This window comes from Anas acuta, chromosome 5 (assembly GCF_963932015.1).
Source record: "Anas acuta chromosome 5, bAnaAcu1.1, whole genome shotgun sequence".
Taxonomy (NCBI): Eukaryota; Metazoa; Chordata; class Aves; order Anseriformes; family Anatidae; genus Anas; species Anas acuta.
In genome coordinates, this window is record NC_088983.1 from 7,848,921 (window position 1) to 7,867,252 (window position 18,332).

The window sequence follows — 18,332 nt, forward strand, 5'->3', positions numbered from 1 at the left end:
TGCACAGTGACCCAAACAGCATGGGCTTGATGCCAGCAAAGGTTTCAGGTGGGACAAAAACAGCTGCGAGGAGCAAGAGTCTCTTCCTTCCTGCACTGTCAGGACGTACCTGCTCTGCAAACACCAGCAGCCCCTTCCTCCTGGGCGTGCTCTGCTCCCACCGAGCCTTTTGCTGCTCTTGGGATCCGAGTTGCAAACCGCAGCTCAGGCGCTGGGAGGACCTTGGCCTCGGGTGTAGTTTGCGGTTTGTGCATCTGCTGCTGCTCTGCCCGACCTGGGAGGGGAAGAAGGGATGCCCGGGGAAGAGGGCGAGGGCTGCTGCCCTGCGAGCCTCAGGATGCCGCCTCGCCAGGAGGGAGGGATGCGTCCCCATAAGACGAGGGCATGCTTCCCGTAAGAACCAGGGACGCTGCCTGCCAGGAGATCCGGGCGCTGCCCGCTGAGAGGAGGGATGCTGCTCCCTTTTCCCCATCCCCACGCTCCCGGGGAGGCTGCGAGGCGGCTCCCTCCGAGCATCCCCGGTACCGAGGGCCGGTCGGGGGCTGCTGGGGCGGGGGGCGGGGGGCGGGGGGCTGCCGGCAGCGCCCTCCCCGCCGGCCCGGGGGGCGCGGCTGCAGCGGGAGGCGGCGGCAGCGCAGCCGCGCAGGAGCCGCGCAGGAGCCGCGGCCGGGCCGCGCAGCAGGTGAGGGGCGTGAGGGCGGCGGGGGGCGAGCACCGCGACGGGGACGGGGAGCGGGGGGCCCTGGGGGAGACCCCCCGCTTGGGGCCGCTGCAGCCCCGAGGAGCATCCTCACGTCCCCTCCGAAGGGTTTGGGGACCGGGGGGCTGGCGGGGATGCGGCGGTGCACGGCGGCTCCCGGTCCCCGCTGAAAATCCCCCGCCTATAAAATAAAAAAAACTTCCCGGGATGAGCCGGGCTGTGCCGGGAGCACCGGGTTTGGTGTCCTTCACACGTGCTTCTGGCCGCTGGATGCGTTTTGCGCTTCGGAACGAGCCGGGGAAAGGCAAAGCGGCGCGGTGGGGAAAGCCCCGGCCGGAGCCCGGAGCCCGGAGCCCGCGATGGGGTCGGCGGCGGGGCCCCGTCCCCGGCAGCGCTCCGGGAGCCGCGGCCACAGCCCCGGACGGCGCCGCCGGGAGCGGCCGCGGGAATTGTTCCGCTCCCCGCGGCGGGGCGCGAAGCGCTCCTCAACAATTTCCCCAAGTAGTCGAGACAGCCACCGAGAAGTTGGGCTGCTCGCTGCAATATGCGTTTTTACCTCCGACAGCGTTCTGATGGTGGTTCGAGGCCTTTTTTTTTTTTTTTTTTAAGGGTTACATACATCTTTCTTTTGATGAACACACGCAGTGTTAATTGAGGTTGCCATGGAAGGCATGCACGTAGTATAAATATGCTTCCTTCTAGCCATGTGATTTCTCTTTTGTATTCCACCAGCTTCTTCTTGTATTCTGTGTTTTGCATATTGTCATATGGTGCATTAAAGATAAAAATATCTGCTGTCTCAGAGTGTAATTTCCCTAGCTGGAACTATGAGTGCATATGGAGCTGTGGGGGAAAGATTTAGCTAACCGTAGGAGAAGAAAATATATGCGTGCATGTGTAATATATTTGCCATAATGTGGGCAATTAAAAAAATATAGCTGCTTCTGCCACGCAAAGTAGTATTTTCTGTGGTGGAACATCACTGGGTTGCCATAATAGTGGCTTTATTTTGCCTGTGCATGCTGATGCTCATTAGTGGAAAAAACTGCTGTGGTGCATCCTGAGGTAGAAATGCTTTTCCACCCTTCGTCTGCACCTCAGACTAAAATTTTATGCTAAAAATACTTTTCAATACTTTAATTTTTGCCCTGCGGTTCTTAACATTTCTTTGTTATGTTACAGATCAGAGATGGAAGCATCGGCTGCACTTCGAGGCAAAGCTCACCTAACCTGCGGTGGGAACTGAAGCAGAAAGCAGAGGCAAAGTAGCAGCTGACCTTGTCACTGGGGGGCAGAGCACCGCCGCCGTTTTACTGTTGCTTCAAGCAAGTTCCTTGTGCAATGTGAATTACAGGTGGCTCAGCCAACGCCGGTTCTTCCCAGGGTGAATAAAAATTGTTAACTCTTGGCTTGATTTGTCATCCTTTGGGGGAATAAAAAGCAGTGTCAGACTGTCTGTTACATGGTCATATTGTTAGACCACGCACAACCTGAAGTGGTTTATCCTGGAGGTGAGAGTGACTCTGGTCAGCGAAGCAAAGGAGAGCTGGTTCTTAAAGTCTGCCCAGAACTCCTTGGAGAGGTGATAAAGTGAGTAAGAAGACAAATGGGAGTTATAAAGTGGAGGCAATAGCTTTATCAAAATTTCTCTCTGTACACTGCCACATCAGCTCGTTAAAAACCATCTACTATTGTTTTGAGAACAGTATGGAAAAAAAGCCCTTTGAGCATCCCTGCAGCTCTTGTGTCTGATACATTAACCAAGAAAACCGATCATACAGCACAGACAGAGGTGCAAATATGGCAAAGGCAGCTAAGGAAATTCAAATGGAGAACCCAAAAGAGCTGGAGACCCAGAGTGCAGGGACAACGTGCTCCCCGTCAGAAGAACAGGCAGAAAAACCCTCCATGCTCTGCTTCAAGAAGCGGAAGAAGTCCTGTAAGAAGGGGCTGACCGTGAAGGATGCATGCGAAGGAGCTTCTGCGGCCTCGGAGGAGAAAAGCCAGTGCATGGGCACAGACAAAGGGGAGGCAAAAGTTTCTGCTCAGCCACGATCCTCCAGAGGAGCCTGGGCAGCTATTAAAAGTCTCACAAGACCTCGGAGAAGGCAAAAATCCTCTTCAAGGAAGAAGGTGCCCTCCGATTCCCAGGTGCAGCTGGAGATAGATGCTGAGGAGGGCGGCACACAAGGTTCCTCAAGGAAAAAGGCGAGCTCAGGTGTGAAGATGCCCTGCGTACGGTTCTCAAGAGGCAAGAAAAAGCGCAGCCTCTCTGAGGCAGTGGAGGAGTCAGAGGGCAGTGTCCAGGCGAATGAAGAGATGGGCATTTCGAATAAAGCCATTGAGGAGCTGGAGGACCTGGCCCCGGCAGAGGAGCCAAGCAAAGCTGAGCCCTCCAGCCCACTCCCTGTGGAGGAGGCCCGGGAGGACAAGGGTATGGTAGAGGAAGGGGCTGATGCTGGTGTGAAGAGTGAGCCCTTGGCAGAGCCCAGGCCTGACGTGGATGAACACGCAGAGCACACCACTCAGTCTGAAATCACCAGCTCAGAGGCAGTTGATGAACACGCAGAGCACACCGCTCAGTCCGAAATCACCAGTCCAGAGGCAGAGGCAGTTGATGAACACGCAGAGTGCACCACTCAGTCCCAAATCACCAGTTCAGAGGCAGCTGATGAACATGCAGAACACACCACTCAGTCCCAAATCACCAGTCCAGAGGCAGAGGCAGTTGATGAACATGCAGAACACACCACTCCATTGAAAATCACCAGTTCAGAGGCAGCTGATGAACACGCAGAAGACACCACTCAGTCAGAAATCACCAGTTCAGTGGCAGTTGATGAACCCGTCCAGGAACAGCTGCCCGAGGGGAGTCCTCACCAAACTGCGGTGCACGTGGAAGAGAAGGAAGTCCCTGCTGAAGCGCTGGTTTCCACAGAGCAGCCCAACAGCACCCCTGAAATCACCGAGGTGCAGGAAATAGCCAATATCTGCAAAGAGCTGCCTGAAGGGGGTGAATCAGAGAAGAACACAAATCTTCCTGAGGAGTCCAAAGCTGAAGAGGCCGTAATGGATTTCAGTCAGTCAGCATTTAAAGATGAGGCAGCAAGTGTGCAGAGCAGCTCCAGCCACCAGGAGAAACCTGAAATCAACATGGGCACCTGCGTCGGCATTGTCATCACCGTCACTGAAGCCGTGGACTCTGACAACAACGACTCTGACCAGGACTATGAGCCGACCCTGGTTTTGCACCACAATAAGCAAAAAGGGAATAAAAAATCAAGTGGGAGCTTTGATTTGGGTCAAAAAGGGGGGCCCGAGGCTGGCAGCAGTGCCCTGGCGGAGGAGAAAGGCCTGGGTGACCAGGGGCACAGGACTTCGGATCAGTACGAGTTGCTCCTCATAGAAACGGCGTCTTCCCTCGTGAAGGCAGCCATCCAGTCGTCCATAGAGCAGCTGGTCAACGAGATGGCTCTGGAACAGAACAAACACAACAGCTTCCTGTGATGGTGGTGATGCCCCCAAAACAGGAGTAGGGGGAGCGTTTTCAAGCTGCTGTGGCCTGAGGGGGAGAGCAAGGAGGGCTCCTGGGGCCATGGTGTAGTTAACTCTGCATGCCCGTGAAGTTGTGTGTATGTGTGTGTGAAACGGGTCCTGGGACGTGTGGCAGGCCCTGCTGTGCACAGGGCATCCCCTGGGCCTGGGGCTTTGGGCAGCGCGACTGCCTGTAGCTACAGGAAAATTAAGGCGTTGCAGTGTTTCTGTTTATTGGCATCTTTATGTGGAGGCCACGTTTCTGCCTCCATCCATTCCGTATTTCCCCACTGTTAATGGTGTAGGTGTGTACATACAGTTAGGGAAAGGTCTGAGGGGCAGTGAGTGCCTTCCTGCCCTGGGTTCAGTTGGGTGCACAGGGCTCAGCAGGTGATGGGACTGCAATGTGCAATGAAGACGTCAAGGCCAAGCAGGCCAGGGCTGGCATTCAGTGTTGCAAACGGGTTAAAAAACAGAGTCACTCCTGTGGTCACATTGGATGAAACCAGGTGGCTGCAGTGAGCAGTGCTTCTTGTCCAGCCTAATCCCCAGCCAGAAGCAGCCTGCTCATGGCCAGGCACACCATTGCACACCGTCAGCTCCTCTTGCTGACCCCAAGCTGTGCGAATGCCAAGAAAATGCCAGCATTTGGTTTGCTGGGGGCCGCTCCTGCACTGCCAGAAGCAATGGGCAGGATTGCCTGTGGCTAGTCTAGAGCGTGCCTGCCGCAGGGAGCCCCTTGCCTTTGCCTTTCTTTGTCTGTTGTGGTGAAGCTGTCCGTGGATGTAGCGTATTTTTGATATGTGGCATGTAATATAAATAGCAGTGAGCTGCATGCAACTCTTGCCTCGGTGTTGAAATAGCTCGGCAGCAGCAATGCGCTGCAGGCTGTGGAATCGCTCTAAGTCAGGAGCAGATTTGGTCGGGCTGCTGGCAGTGTCCCTGTGTGCGGGCAGCAGTCTGTCCCTTCGCCTGGCTGCAAATCCCTCCTGACCTGACTGCAGCGAACCTGGCATCGTTCCCCTCTTTTTCCCCCAGACTCCCCTCTGGCCCTGTGGCAGTGAGTCTGAAATGCGCCCTGAAACGCCAGAGCAAACCCACCAAAGTCCTCAGGGAAAACCCAGACACCAGGGCCTGGGGACACTGCCATGAAATGCCCAAAGAGGCCGGGTGCTGTCCAAAATCACAAGCTGCTCTGATACAAGAGGGCTTGCTTGCAGCGCGTGTGCACACGCGTGGTGCGTGTGGGCATGCGTCACCTCTCACTGCCAGCCCTCAGCAAGAAAGGGGCCTTTTGATAATTTTGGAGTGCAGCTGTGTGGTTGTGATTTACGTACGGCTGCGTGAACGTTTGCCTGTTCTGCTGAGAAAATTCTCCTGCCTGTTTCTCAGCCTGTACAGAAATAGCAGCCTCCCCTGGCGATTGCTCATTGACCACAGTGGGAACACGGAGGTTTCTCTTCCCGGTGCAGTATTTGGGTTCCTGTTCAAACACAAGGGCTGACAACCTTCCTGGTACCCAGTGCACAACCGTGTTTTAAACTTTGACACAGGATCGCCGTCATTATTAGAGGACTGCTAGCAGTGAGTGCCACAACTTGTTTCTGCACAAGTAAAACAGGAAAATCAGAGGGTGTTAAAAAAAAAAAATGTCGTCTTTTTCTGTGAATTTATTTAATAAGCTATCAATAATTCAGAGTGTACAATATTAATGGCTTTGTACTTCATACCATGCCTTTCAGGCACTTTGCCATAACTTTGAAAGGGGCTGTTTTAGGACAGCACGTAGCTGCGGAGCTGCCGCAGTGCCCGCAGGAGCCATGCCCATGATGGAGGCTGCGCGGGGCCCTGCTAGGCCCGGGACAGGGCAGAGCCTGGTGAAGGGCATTGTTGCCGTGCTGAGGAGGGGGAAGCCTGGACTCTCCTCAAGAAATGCAGAAGATGTACATAAAACAGGCAGTTGCTTCATTAAAGTTGAGTGTACCTCTTGTTTTCTGGCCTTGTTATTGACTGGGCAGCTGTGGAGAGGTTTTGTATGTGAGGAGATGAACCTGACAGCGCTCGGTTGTGTCCTGTCCAGCCTTTTCAGGTGGCCATACAGTGTGCACAGAGAGATCGTAATGTTGTTAATAGACCCGAAATGTTTTGAGGCTTGCTCTTTTTTATAAGGCTTCCTTTTGGATGTTTGGTCAGTCACTTCTACTCACAGATTCCTGGGAACCCACGGACTACAGGAGGGCTCACGGATCTCTTCTGGCTAAGAGGAGCAGCCCTGCCGCCCGACAGCCGAATTCACTACATGGTGATCAGTGCATCAGAGCATCTGCAGGCTGAGGAGAGCCCAGCCCCACAGAGCACGGCTCAGGACAGCTATTGTCACCGCAGCACCAAGGGCTTTGTCTCCCGAGGCTGCTGGCTGCAGGATTCCTGCAGGCAGGCCTCGGGTCCGCCATCTCCCGGCCAGCGGCTCCGCGCTGATGGGAGGTGGAGGGGACAGCAGCGACCGCCGTGACCCAGACCTTTCTGCTACCATCGAGTGGATCCCACACCCTAATTGTTTTTATTTTTTTGCATAATGTCTTTCATGCAAGGACTCCAGGCACTTTATACAATATTAAAAAAAAAAAGGGAAAAAAATACATTTTTAATAGTGTTATTTGCAGAACAAAATATACACTTCTAACAGCCATTAATGATTTAATTAAGACTCTTTTCTCCTTCATTATGATTAGAGAATCGGACATTAATAAAACATAAGGACTTTATTCTTTTGGAGAATAAATTTTTGGAGAAGCATATGACTGCCTGGCTGCGCGAGAGCACCGACGGGCAGGTTGGGTGTAGGACTGTTTTCTTCATGGGCAGCTGCAAGAAACGGGAATGGTGCGTAACCTTGGTCTCCTATAGACCAGTTCAGACTGCTCCTGGGCCACCTGCCCTCTCATCCAAGTATTTGCTGATCTGCTGCACCTCTTGGTTATGGAAGTGTTGCTTTGTAGCAGCATCGTAATGAATTAAGTTGTTCTGCTCACCCCACAGTCTGCACTGCTGCTTTTTTCCCAGATGTTTCCATTGCTCCTCTTAGCAGGGACTATCCAGCTTTCTGTTCAACAAGTCCCCTCTCCATGCTTTGCCATGTCACTTTAAGTATTTTCATTTCCCACAGCTTTTTTTTTTTTTTTTTTTTTTTAATTATTAGCAGCAAAGAAGAGAGTGCTTAAATAGTGTAACTCGTGCCCAGGAACACTTCCAGAGGGATAAAAAGCTTTTCTGTTATGTCAACACTGAGCCCAGCAGAAAACAAGTGTATTTGCTGAAACATTCCTTGTGAAAATTGCTGGTCGACAATGATGGCTCAAACAAATACTGCATTTTCTTTCCAGCCCTGTGGCACCCAAAGAGCATTGAGATGTGCAGGCTGCTGAGGGCCAGACCTCCAGCTGCTGGAGGTTGCTGCTGCCACGCAGACTTCAATCGACCAAATCTACAGCAAGCAGGAATCCAGCATTTGAATTTAAGACGCTTTCCCTGAAAAAAAAAAAAAAAAAGAGATGGATATTTTCATGTATGCGTATGTATAAAATGAAAATCTGAGAGAGATTTCACACATGCATAGAAGAAATTGGGTAAAGTTGTGAAATACATGAAAATCTTTCTGTTCTGTGCTGGGGAGTGATGGATGGAAGTGGGACCCTGCTGGTGGACTCACGTGTTAGCAGCAGCAAAGCCATAATGCTGCTTGTCTTATAGATACAGGGCTTCAACCTCTGTAATTCAAAATAATGAAATGCTCCAAGAGAACAGATTGATTTAAACAATTTGCTTTAATATCATTTTACATCTGCAGTTTTATTTCCCAGAGAAATGGTTCTTGTTAGCTCTTGTTGGGTGGTATTAAAGTAATGAAATATTTTAATTTGCAGCCAGATAAAAATCTTTACATTAAATGTGTTTTTGTTTAGCTAATCAGAGGATGTTACTGCTTACATGGTTATTTAAGGAACAATATAGATTAGTATTTTCAGGAGCCACCACTTGCATGTTTCTTTCTTTTTGCAGCACGCTTTGAAGAGTGAAATTCTTTGCTAAACATTGGGATTTTGTAGAGACCATTTAGCTGAAAAGTGGATTGCAGCAAAAAATGCCCCAAATCAGGGGTTGCTTTTGTCATAATAAGAGAGAAATGATAAACATGCTGGATATAAAAGAGGGGAGAAGATGTTAAGAAAGCACACTTTGCCATCCAAATTGAGTGAGATGAAGGCTGCAGGGCTGGGGGAGGGAGCATGGAGCAGCAGCCCTGGCAGCTGGGCTGGGGGGTGGCTGCTTGGCTTCCCCAGGGTGTTTTAGCTCAGGTGAAATTCAGGAGGCAAGATGCTGAGCTTTGCTGTGCCTGGGTTTTGAGGGCTGAGGTGCCTGCTTTGGAATATTCAGTGGGAGCATTTCCTCTATTAAGCTGCTTTTGAAGTTGTGTCATTACTTTTTCTTAATGAAACATGCAAATCCGGTACGCACCGTGATTGCGTTTCAGGGAATTCAGCCCTGACACAGCTCCAACTGTAAATACCTCACTGGCATGTAATTCAGGGCAGGTCCGTCCTCCCCTCTTCTTACCAGTCAGAATAGATTTTCCAAGTGCTGGACTGCTGGGGCGCCCACACAGAGCACTCCTTTTTGGCATACCAAGACAGAAGCAGGAAAGGAAAACCTGTCTGCTTTTTATCCAGCAGCAAAGCTGAAGACGAGTGCAGCTGTGCGTTGCAACCTGCTGCTGGCAGACTCCCGGGAGGCTGTGACAAGCCCAGGGTAAACCTCCCTCCTTGGCCACTGGTAGCAAATGGTCCAGGCCTGCTTCTCCTGCATGGAAAGGCTGAAATGGGAGATGACCTTGAATTGCCACCCACAGCAAGCTGATGGTTTTGGGTGTTTTGGTTTTTTTTTTTGCTATTTTTTTTTTTTTTTTTTAATTATTATTCTGTCTGGAATCAAGGAGCTGGGAGAGGCCACCTGCCCGCCAGCACCATCACCTGGGCAGCCGGCACTGCCCCTGCCAGCCTCCCAGAAATTCAGGGTGGAAGAGGGAGGAGAAGATATTCACGTGTGGGCTCTGGCAGGGGAAAAATATGTCAGAGTGCCCACCTGGGAACTGTGTAGCATGCATTGGGCCGTCAGCCCTGAGCTACAGGTGGCATCGCCCTGGGTCTTTCTTTGCCTATGCCCACGTGCGTTGACCAACCAATGGCAGATGTCCGAAAAGAATTACCAAAATCATTATTCTGCATACCGGGACAAAGGTTTTATGTTTTCATGGGAAAAATAAATATTAAAGAATAGTTTTCAAGCCCAGCTGTACATCAGGCAGATTTTTCAAGCATGCTCCTGCCTCACGTTAAGTAATCCAAGTGCCTTTTGCATGCAGGGCTAAAACTTCTTGCTGTATCCAGGAGCAGCTGCTGTCCTTGCTCAGAAAATGTAACTGCCTTCTAAAATTATTTCCTATTCACAAGACTGAGATCGAATGATGCTTGCGAGGGGTGGTTGCAGTTAGCATAGCTCTGCGTTGACAAGGCTTCTGTCTCAGGCTTCTTCTACCGCTTTAATTATAACAGCGCTTTAACACTTTCAGAGGAAAAATGCTGAAAATACATTTCTTGTATTGCAAATGATGAAAAAAATGCTTCTCCCAGATGTTTGATGACACAGATGCTTGGCACCACAAAGATGAGCCAAAATACACCAAAAAGGGGTGAAATGGTGAAAAAAAAAGTCTTATACTCCTAGATTTTCAGACTTAGAGCCCACGGTGCTGGTCACAGTATGTTTTGGCTGTTGGCATTATTTGCAGATCAGGATCACCCTCAGGACCTGTACCCTAGGAGCCGTACATGCCCGTGGCAGCCTGCAGGTACCTGCCTGAACCTGACTTCTGCCTGCGGTCGCAGCTGTCGTTGCAGCTCCCTTTTAATGGCCAAAAAGCGAACAAACCCATTTCCTGCTGTCCTCAATAGCGAGTCCTTTGTTTGCCGTCCTTTGCATGAAGCATGCCCGCCATACGTTCATGTCTTGTTGACCTCGGCGGGGTTTGCAGAGGCACCCAGGGCCATCTGACTGTCAATCCGAATGAATTCAGGCACTTAAGGCATGCAGCTAAATTAGCGAGGTGCCCGTCTCCCCCTGAAGTGTCTGAAAGCTGCCACTTTTACTTCTTTTCTGCAGCTTTTGCTTCTTCCCTGCAGCTCTGTCCCTACCCAGCCAACCCCCCTGGGTGATGCTGTAGGGGCTTAAATCAAGTACGGGAAGGCTGCTGAAGCAAGCAGCACTCGACAAAGTGTCACACACAACGGTGGGCTGTTATAAAATACCATTTTTCAGCCGTCCTGCAGAAAGGGAAGCTGGGGGAGCCCCAGGGGAGCCCAAGGCCCCAGCTGCACACCTCCTGCGGCCCTGCTAATGTGCCAGGGGCTCGGCAGGAGCTGGCAGCCCCACGGGTCGGGCTGTGTTTGTCTGCCAGCCTTAAAAAAAGGCTTTTGAAGCCCAGCTCCACAGCTCGGGTGCAGTCACACGAGGGCAGCTCTAAGGGCCACGCAGAGAGCAGAGCGCTCGGCCCACCAGGCAGGCACATAGCAAACGGCAGCGTGCGTTGCCTGACATCGTCCGTGCAGGCTCAGAGGCTGTTTGATTTTTCCCTTTGTCTCAAAACACAATCTGGCAGCCCTCGGTGGCCGCTCCGTCCCCTGCAGCGTGCAGCTCCCCGCCCGGCAGAGGCAGCGGCCGCCCGCACAAAGAGCTCGGCTGGGCTCTCAGTTTGGCGGTGGTTTCATTGCACATCTTGCCCCGGGACTGTTTCAAAGACCACAGCTCAAGGGGCCTGGCTACAAAGAGATGCAGGCCGGGCGTTTTGACAGCAAGCTGTTCCCACCATTGTTCGGATGCCCCTCTCCTAAGACAATGACTCAAGTCCCCAGGGGCTGGCAGGACGCCCCCAGCACGCTGCTGCTCCCCCCCAGCTGGATAATGGGATTACTGGGCAGGGAGGGAGCCTCGGCCCTTTGCTGGAGAAGAAATCTCTGTGCCACAAGAGCGCCGTATGTCTGGCTGGGGCCCTCTGCTCAGGAGCCTGCTCTTGAGGGATGGATGGGCTGGAGCCCGTCTGACAGGAGGTGTGGGTACCATGGGTGGAAAACTACACAGGGATCCAAGAGGAACACGTACAATTTTAAATCCCCCTCGGATATGATTACTTTTCAGAAATCAAGTCATGATAAATGAAGGGTAAAAAGAGTCTGTTTTACCATTTTAAGTGGCTCCAGAAGTAGAGAAGAAATAGCACATCATATATTTGTTCCTAGTAAAACCTTGTGAATTATTCAATCCTCTGACTCAGGTCAGGACATGGTCCCTAGAGAAGCTCGCTGAGGAGTGAACACTCCCTTGCAGCTTTCATCCCTTGGTGCAAAGACAGCCCAATACTGGGACGCGACCCTAGGGGGGCATCCACATATCTCTGTTTATGCACTAGCCCTTGACAAAGGAGGAGCAGGAAAGAGGAAAAACGCATGCAAAGCCCTTGAGCTCATGTCTCAAAGTAAATGTAAACGATTCTACTGACGAACACTCCGGGGCTGGTTGAACACAAGGTTGCCACCCCTGCAGCAACACCACAACCAATTCCCTTGAAAAGATCAGTCTTAGGGCTCCCGCGTGTATTTATATAGAGATTTATTAACTCCAATTATACAACACAAACTTCAGGATTTATCTCCTTGAGATATTTATTTAAATTAAAAACAAACTATCTGGGGAAAGAGCAATATATATGTCCCTCTACATTTCCCTCAACTAACTTCAGAAGAGCAATTCTAGGGGATACAAACATCCCTTAATGCTACTCGGTGTATTAGGGGATGTACAAACCTCACGCCCAGCAACACAATAAGAACTGGAGTAAAGCAGAGCAAGAAGAAATTCACATTTATCAAAATGTAACTGAGTCACATGGAGGCTTCCAAGAAGGACTTGGATTTGAATTAGCTTGAGTTTAAAAGTTAGAGAAGTAAAAAAGTAAACACAGAGGCCAAACACACACAGTTCTTCACTAGCTCAGTGGTGACGGGAACATTGGTTAAAGACAGTTCTAGAGAGCAGCCACCCACTGCACGGAAACTTCCCACATATCCAGCACCTGAAGGGGGAGGATTACTCTACCAGGATCGTGTCCACGCTCTCTTGGATAAGATCAGACTCCAGTATACATTCGTCCAGGTGGTCTTGAGATAAACCGGGGCTCTTCCCCACGCTCTCACTGTCACCGTAAGGACGAAACCTGGGGGTGGCGGGGCTCTCCAGCCGCTGGCAGCGGCCGTACTTGGGCTGCTTCCCTCTGTGCGTGTACATGTGTTCCAGCAACTGGCTCTTCCGGAAAAACGCGCGGCCGCAGATGGTGCAACTGATTTTTCTCTTTCTCGAGAAAGAGAAATTGCAGTTCAGCTCCACCGGCTCGTGGTCCTTGGAGATGAGGGAGAGCTGGCCGATCTGCAGAGGCTCAAGGTCACCGCAGCTCGGGTGCTCCAGCTGATGCTCGTCCTCTTTGAGGAGGAAGGCCCCGAGGCGGTGACCCTCCCCGGCCTCCCTGCTCTCCGCCAGAGGCTGCACCTCGCCGAGGTCGCTGCTCTCCAGGATGGAGGCCGGCACGCCGAAGGGCAGCGAGCCTGAGACGTGGGTGTGCAGGTGCTCCCGCAGCCCCCCCCGGGAGTCGAAACGCTCCCCGCAGTAGTGACACAAGTGCACCCTGAGGCTGGCCTTGGCAAAAATGGGGTTTGCCACGTCCGGAGAAGGAGGGGTGCAGCTCTGGGACACCACGGGCTCCGAGTCACACTTCTCCTGCTTTACGGAGACGGAGAGCTTTGGCAGCTCTTCTGCTGGCTTGACCAGAGCAGCCGGCTGCGCGGCGGGGCGAGCAACCTGCTGCTCGAGGGAGCTGTCGTCGAGCCCGATGGCGAGGGAGAGCTGCAGCTGCGGGTGGTCGCCCTGGGCAGAAGACCTGCTGCCCGGCTTGGCCAGCGTCTCCTTCGCTCCCAGACGTTCCTTGGCCGTTTTATGGGCAGTTGAGATCTGGATCCCGTACAGGTTCGAAGACTGCACGGCCTCTGAGGGGAACACCTGGTTCATCTCGATGGCGATATGGGAGAGGTGGTCTGCGTGGAGAAAGCGGATGCCCTCCTCCAGCCGGCTCTGGTTGACGGTCTGCTTCGGCCCCTTCCCCGTGTACATGATATGCAGCAAGTAACTGAAAATGTCAGGCTGGATGTCTGCAGGCTGGATCTTTATGCATTCACTGAAACAAGACAGATGATTAAGTACATACTCGGCTCCCAATTACAGCCCTGATCCATTATCTGCCCATTCATTTGCACCGCTGTTTGCTTTTAGAGCGTGGGCACTGCCGCCTGGCTCCAGAATCAGGGCGAGCAGCGCTCCTTGCCAAGACCTGAGGAAGCGCATATGCCTTGTAGAGCATGTAGAGCAGAGTGACTGAGTTTATTTATCTGTGGGACTGTAACAACTGCGTGCACAAGTGCAGCGAGGAGCCAGCCTCCATCTACCCCTTGCTCGCATGCACACCCAGCTGTGATGGGGCATAACCAGCAGTGCTGTGTGAGCTGCACCTCTCCTGTGTGCACCGCTCCAACGACAGGAGGCAGAGAGCATCTGCGTGTTTAAGTAATAAATTCAGCTGCCACCACTGCGTAATCTTTATGAGCTTTGCACTTAAGTGTCAGCAAACAACGTCTATCGCCTGGGAAATTTGCTCATCTTCTCACGCCCAGCTGAAGGGCTGTGTGCGGGTGGATAATGATTGTCTGCTGAAGGTGCTGGAGGCCGCGACCCTCACCAGCACGGGCAGGAAGGGGAACAGAGAGGGATTAATCAGTTACAAGCAGCAAGCTCCAGCTCGGAGGTGAGATTAGAACTCGGCACCGACATCGTTATACCTGCAGAACCACTTAGGACTCGGCCAGGAGCAGCAACTTGAAATAAGTGGGTGATCGCAGTCCTGTCCCTTATCTGCATGAGTCTGAGGCGCAGACCTGTGATAAGGCTCCGGCTCCCTGATTGCTTCAAGCCCGCAGATCCTGCCAAAAGGGACAGTCCCACCCAGCAAGCCGGGCCGGAAAAGCCATCTAGCCAAATGTGTTTTGCTCTCTCTTTGCTGGGGTAACTCCTGAGGCCACACCAACGCTGGTGCCAGGAAGGCTGCGTGGGAACGCGTGGCCAGAGCGCGGGCAGGGCTGCGCCTCCCTCCCGGCCCGCGGCGGCTGTGAAAGTGCAAGATGAGTGCTCAGCCTCACGGCGGTGCCTATGGCACGGACACCTGCTGAGTGGGACCTGAAACTGGGGTTCGCTGGTCTCTCCAGAAAGGCATGAAGCCTCCGCACTCCAGCAAGCATGCAGAGGAGCAGCAGCCTGTCAACTGGGCTTATTCTGCAGCCAACAGCTCCAGGCAGCCGAATGGCCAGCGCACGCAAAACCTGAACACAACGGATCTGGGCAAGGGGACTGCACAAAAGCCATCACAAAGTGACAGATGCATTGCCACAAGGCAATGAGTGTCCTTGCAATGCCAGCCTGCAAGGTGTCACTGCACGAGGACCGGGGCACCCATGCGTTTAATCCCTCTGCTCACACAAATCTCTCATCTCTGAGATGCAGGGCTTGAATGGCAGTGTGCGCTGGCTAACGAGGGTGGTTTTATGGACTGCATGACACCTTTAGAAAAAGGGGAAAAGCTGAAAGTCAAGCAGAGCAGTTAAAGGGTAGGAGCAGTTAAAGGGTAGGAAGAGAGCTGCGCGTCCTTACCTGGTCTGATGGATAAATATCATCTTAAAATAGTTTGAAAAAGCAGCTAGCACCGCTCTGTGGGCTTTGAAGTAAACATCTCCAATGGCAACTGTGCAATCGCACAGGAAGCCAAACTCCCGCTGCATGTTCAGCTGCTGGAGGAGGAGGACGCTGTGGCCGCTCGTGTCCATGGCGGGTCTGCAGGGAAGAGAACAAGGCGTTCATCTCTGCAAGAAACCTCAGGGCTCCCACAGGCTCGGCCGCGGGTCTCTCAGCACTGACACGACGCTGAGCATGGAGGCAGAGCTTTGGGGAGCCTCGTCCCTTCCCACCGACACCCCAAATCCCAGCTCCCGGAGCTGAGCGCCTCTCCCCGACTTCGCCAGGCTGCTGCCACAAGCAGGGCAGCTTCTCCCATGGGAAAAAAAAAAAAAAAAAAAAGCGTGCAGGTGCCCTCTTTGCCCCCCGACACACACCTTTGGCTGGGCACAACCGGTGCCATTCAGGAGCCGGCTACACCCGCGGCCCGGAGCGGAGCAGAGGGGCACGGCAGCGCGCACACAGAGGGAGCCCTGTGCCGCCCAACAAAGCCCTCATTGTGCAGCGCCGCGCCGACGGCCCCTTTGCAAACAAACGCTGATATTCCCTATTGTTTCCCCCGAAAATTACACCCGGGGTGGGGGGGCGGGGGGGGAGAGAATGAGGGGGAGGAGGAAGAGGAGGATGAGGAGGAGGCTGCGCTTGCTGGGCAGCCTCCCCCCGCGCAGCCTCTTACCCGCGGAAGCGCAGCCCCGGCTCTGCGCGGCTCCGCCCGCTCCCTGCGCGGCGGATGGGGTGGGCGCTGCTCCCCCCCGTGCTTCCTGCCACCAAGCCGGGCCGGGCAGAGCCGAGCCGAGCCGGGCCAAGCCGGGCCAGGCCGCCCCCGCCTTGCTGCGGTGGCTCCGGGTGGAAAAAGTGACCGCCGGGGCTGCGCGGGGGTTGCGCGGTTGTTGCGCGGCCCGGAGCTGAGCGCAACGGCAACCGCGCAACGCCAGCCTCAAGCTGTGCCCTTGACTCAAAGTTCCCTGAGCCATCAGCCCGTGCTTTGTTTCTTCTGGCGAAATAAAAGGGGCTCATCGTGCCCTCCTGCGCTCCTCGGACAGCAGCAGGAGCGAGGTGTGATGGGGCCGCACTCCTGCTGCCCCTCGTGCAGCAATACCCGCTCTTTTCCCCCCCCCCAAAAAAAAAGCTGGCAGAAAGTGGTTGGAGGTTTCGTGTTCTGCTCTCTTGTTAACATATTTATCGAGCCATGTGCAGAGTGAGTGGCTATTTGCAGATGGCATGCTATTTATTTAAATGATTAATAATTTACGTGTTATCTAGGTTGACTCCAGCCCAAAGAGGACTTTGAAGAGCTCCGGAGAAGCTGGAGCCAAAATGATGGGAGCGACGATGGGAAGTGGAAGCTGGTGTTTGGCTGTAATATCCCAGGGCCCTGTGGGTATGAGGTGACACAGCCCGCACTGCTGGGTTGGGGTGCGAGAGCAGGACATGATTGCAGCTATCTCCACGGACGTGTCTGCTCGCTGTTCCTCCGTGGCCAGAAAATAATAGTAAAAAATACATTGGGAAGGCAAATGTCGTGGGAGGTCACTGAGAGCCCGGGGATGGAGTGAAAAACAGGGTGACATGTGCCCAGTGTCACCCAGAGGTGGCAGAGGCTCCTGCAGCAACTTGCGTGGGGAGGGCTGGGACACAGCAGGGCTGCACGGGCACCTTTTGTGCTGCCCTGTGCAAGGAGCTGCAAAGAAAAAGACTGGTGAGCTATGGAAAAAAAATAAACAAACAAGCAAAAACTTTTCAGTGCGATTTGAAAAACATGACAGGGTTGGCTTATGGAGGCCATTTGGCCTATGAGGCAGGAAAAAGGCTGAAGGAGGTGTGCAGGTTCGCCCTCTGGGCATCACCCCCTGGAGCCAGGCTGCAACATAGCGAGGAGAGAAATGAGGGCATCTTTGGGACCCATTTTGAAAGCTCTGCTTTTATTCAGCTGCGGTTAGAAAATCCCCAAACGTGCACAGGGTGAAGGGGTGGCGTCCCACTTGAAAATCAGGACTCTGATAACTTGGTTTGTCACGTTCAGATGCCTTGGGGAAACTTTGGGAGCAGGGATCAATGCCGGTACATGTAAACATTGTAGGGGGCTATTTTGGTGCATTCTTTCTGTTGTTACTTTTGTAGCTTTTGCCATTTTCAAACCTGTAATCACATCTTTTAACTTAGTTACCATTCATTTTTTCCCTTTGGCTTGTCTGGAGCTAGAAGGGATATTGGATACTTGCGCTTGACACAAAACTGATGGCGTCTCTAGAAAACGTGTCCAAACAAAGGAGCTCTGCAAATTAAACGCTTCTGATGCGTGCGGGGAACAACTGATGTCAGTTTAGGGGTGGAAAAGTCAAGTGGCAAGCCCAGGAGAAAAGCCTGACCTGGCAGATGTTTCCTAGCAGCCCCATGGCAGGTAGCAGAGCGGCCGCCCGCAGCTTCGGGAAATCCCATTTACTCACCCGGGACAGTTCAAGTGGAGCTGGAGAGGTTCAGGGAGAGTGATGGGAGGAGGGCCTGGGAAAACTCAGAGAGAGAGAGAAGGAAAAAAAAAAAAATGCTCTGCTTGGGATCTGTGATTAAACGTGGTAGCGGCTGCCAGCTCCGGCGCTCTCTGCATCAGTGTATGAAGAGGGACGGCAGGGATACGGCCGTGCGAAATTTCAGCAGAAAGCAAACACTTCCTCGTGCAACTTGGAGTTGCTTTTTTTTCTGCTTTTCTTTTTCTTTGTTTTTTTTTTTTTTTTTTTTTTTTTCCCTTCCTCCCACCTCGTAACCAAGCCTTCCCCCACGCAGGAGGAGGCCGCGGCTGCCCGACCCCATCTCCGGCCGCCCACATGGGCCATCCCCCGGGGGCTCATTTTGGAGATGGGGGAGGAGGGGGGGGAGCGGGGGCGAAACTCCGGAACAACAACGTGGGATGCAGACACAGCACGGAGACACCCCCCACCCTTTAGCAATACCCTCGGGGTGGGAGGGGGGGGGGGGGGGGGGGGGGTCCGGGGCGGGAGGATGCAAGCGGAGAAGGAGGAGGAGAAGCAAGGGGGGGAGGAGGAGGAGGAGGAGGGGGCGAGGCTTGCGGCGCATGGGGAGGGGGCGCCCCCGGCCGCAGCATCCCCGGCGGCATGGGAGGAGAGGGCAGCGCGGCAGGGAGCCGCCCGCCGGGCCCCGGCGC

The 18,332-nt window shown here is 53.3% G+C and overlaps 2 protein-coding genes across 5 annotated transcripts; one reads left to right on the forward strand and one right to left on the reverse strand.

Annotated features, from left to right (window-relative positions):
• The first annotated feature begins 241 nt into the window (after nucleotides 1-241).
• Nucleotides 242-4,725, forward strand: AKAP5 (A-kinase anchoring protein 5). Its single transcript, XM_068682543.1, has 2 exons — nucleotides 242-682; nucleotides 1,883-4,725. Exon 2 carries the CDS (start codon nucleotides 2,501-2,503, stop codon nucleotides 4,205-4,207), a length of 1,707 nt encoding a protein of 568 aa, XP_068538644.1. The 5' UTR covers nucleotides 242-682; nucleotides 1,883-2,500; the 3' UTR covers nucleotides 4,208-4,725.
• A 7,215-nt stretch (nucleotides 4,726-11,940) lies between these two features.
• Nucleotides 11,941-18,078, reverse strand: ZBTB25 (zinc finger and BTB domain containing 25). 4 transcript variants are annotated; one of them, XM_068682546.1, is made up of 4 exons: nucleotides 17,620-18,078; nucleotides 15,092-15,271; nucleotides 14,227-14,367; nucleotides 11,941-13,568 (listed from the first exon to the last, which is right to left on the reverse strand). In XM_068682546.1, the coding sequence occupies exons 2-4, from the start codon at nucleotides 15,262-15,264 to the stop codon at nucleotides 12,431-12,433; spliced, it is 1,452 nt and encodes a 483-aa protein (XP_068538647.1). In that variant the 5' UTR covers nucleotides 15,265-15,271; nucleotides 17,620-18,078; the 3' UTR covers nucleotides 11,941-12,430. The 4 variants fall into 4 exon arrangements, with proteins under 4 accessions (XP_068538647.1, XP_068538646.1, XP_068538645.1 ...); XM_068682545.1 differs by lacking the exon at nucleotides 17,620-18,078 and adding an exon at nucleotides 15,849-15,996; XM_068682544.1 differs by lacking the exon at nucleotides 17,620-18,078 and adding an exon at nucleotides 15,550-15,842.
• Nucleotides 18,079-18,332: the final 254 nt, after the last annotated feature.

Bases quoted from the DNA above. Each gene is read 5' to 3' on its own strand.
- AKAP5 (XM_068682543.1), top strand. From the start codon at position 2,501: ATGGCAAAGGCAGCTAAGGAAATTCAAATGGAGAACCCAAAAGAGCTG.
- ZBTB25 (XM_068682544.1), bottom strand. From the start codon at position 15,575: ATGGCACCGGTTGTGCCCAGCCAAAG. The intron at 15,272-15,549 runs GTGTGTGTCGGG...TCTTCCCTGCAG, and splicing joins CCGGTTGTGCCCAGCCAAAG to ACCCGCCATGGACACGAGCG. The intron at 14,368-15,091 runs GTAAGGACGCGC...CCCTTTTGGCAG, and splicing joins ATATTTATCCATCAGACCAG to GATCTGCGGGCTTGAAGCAA.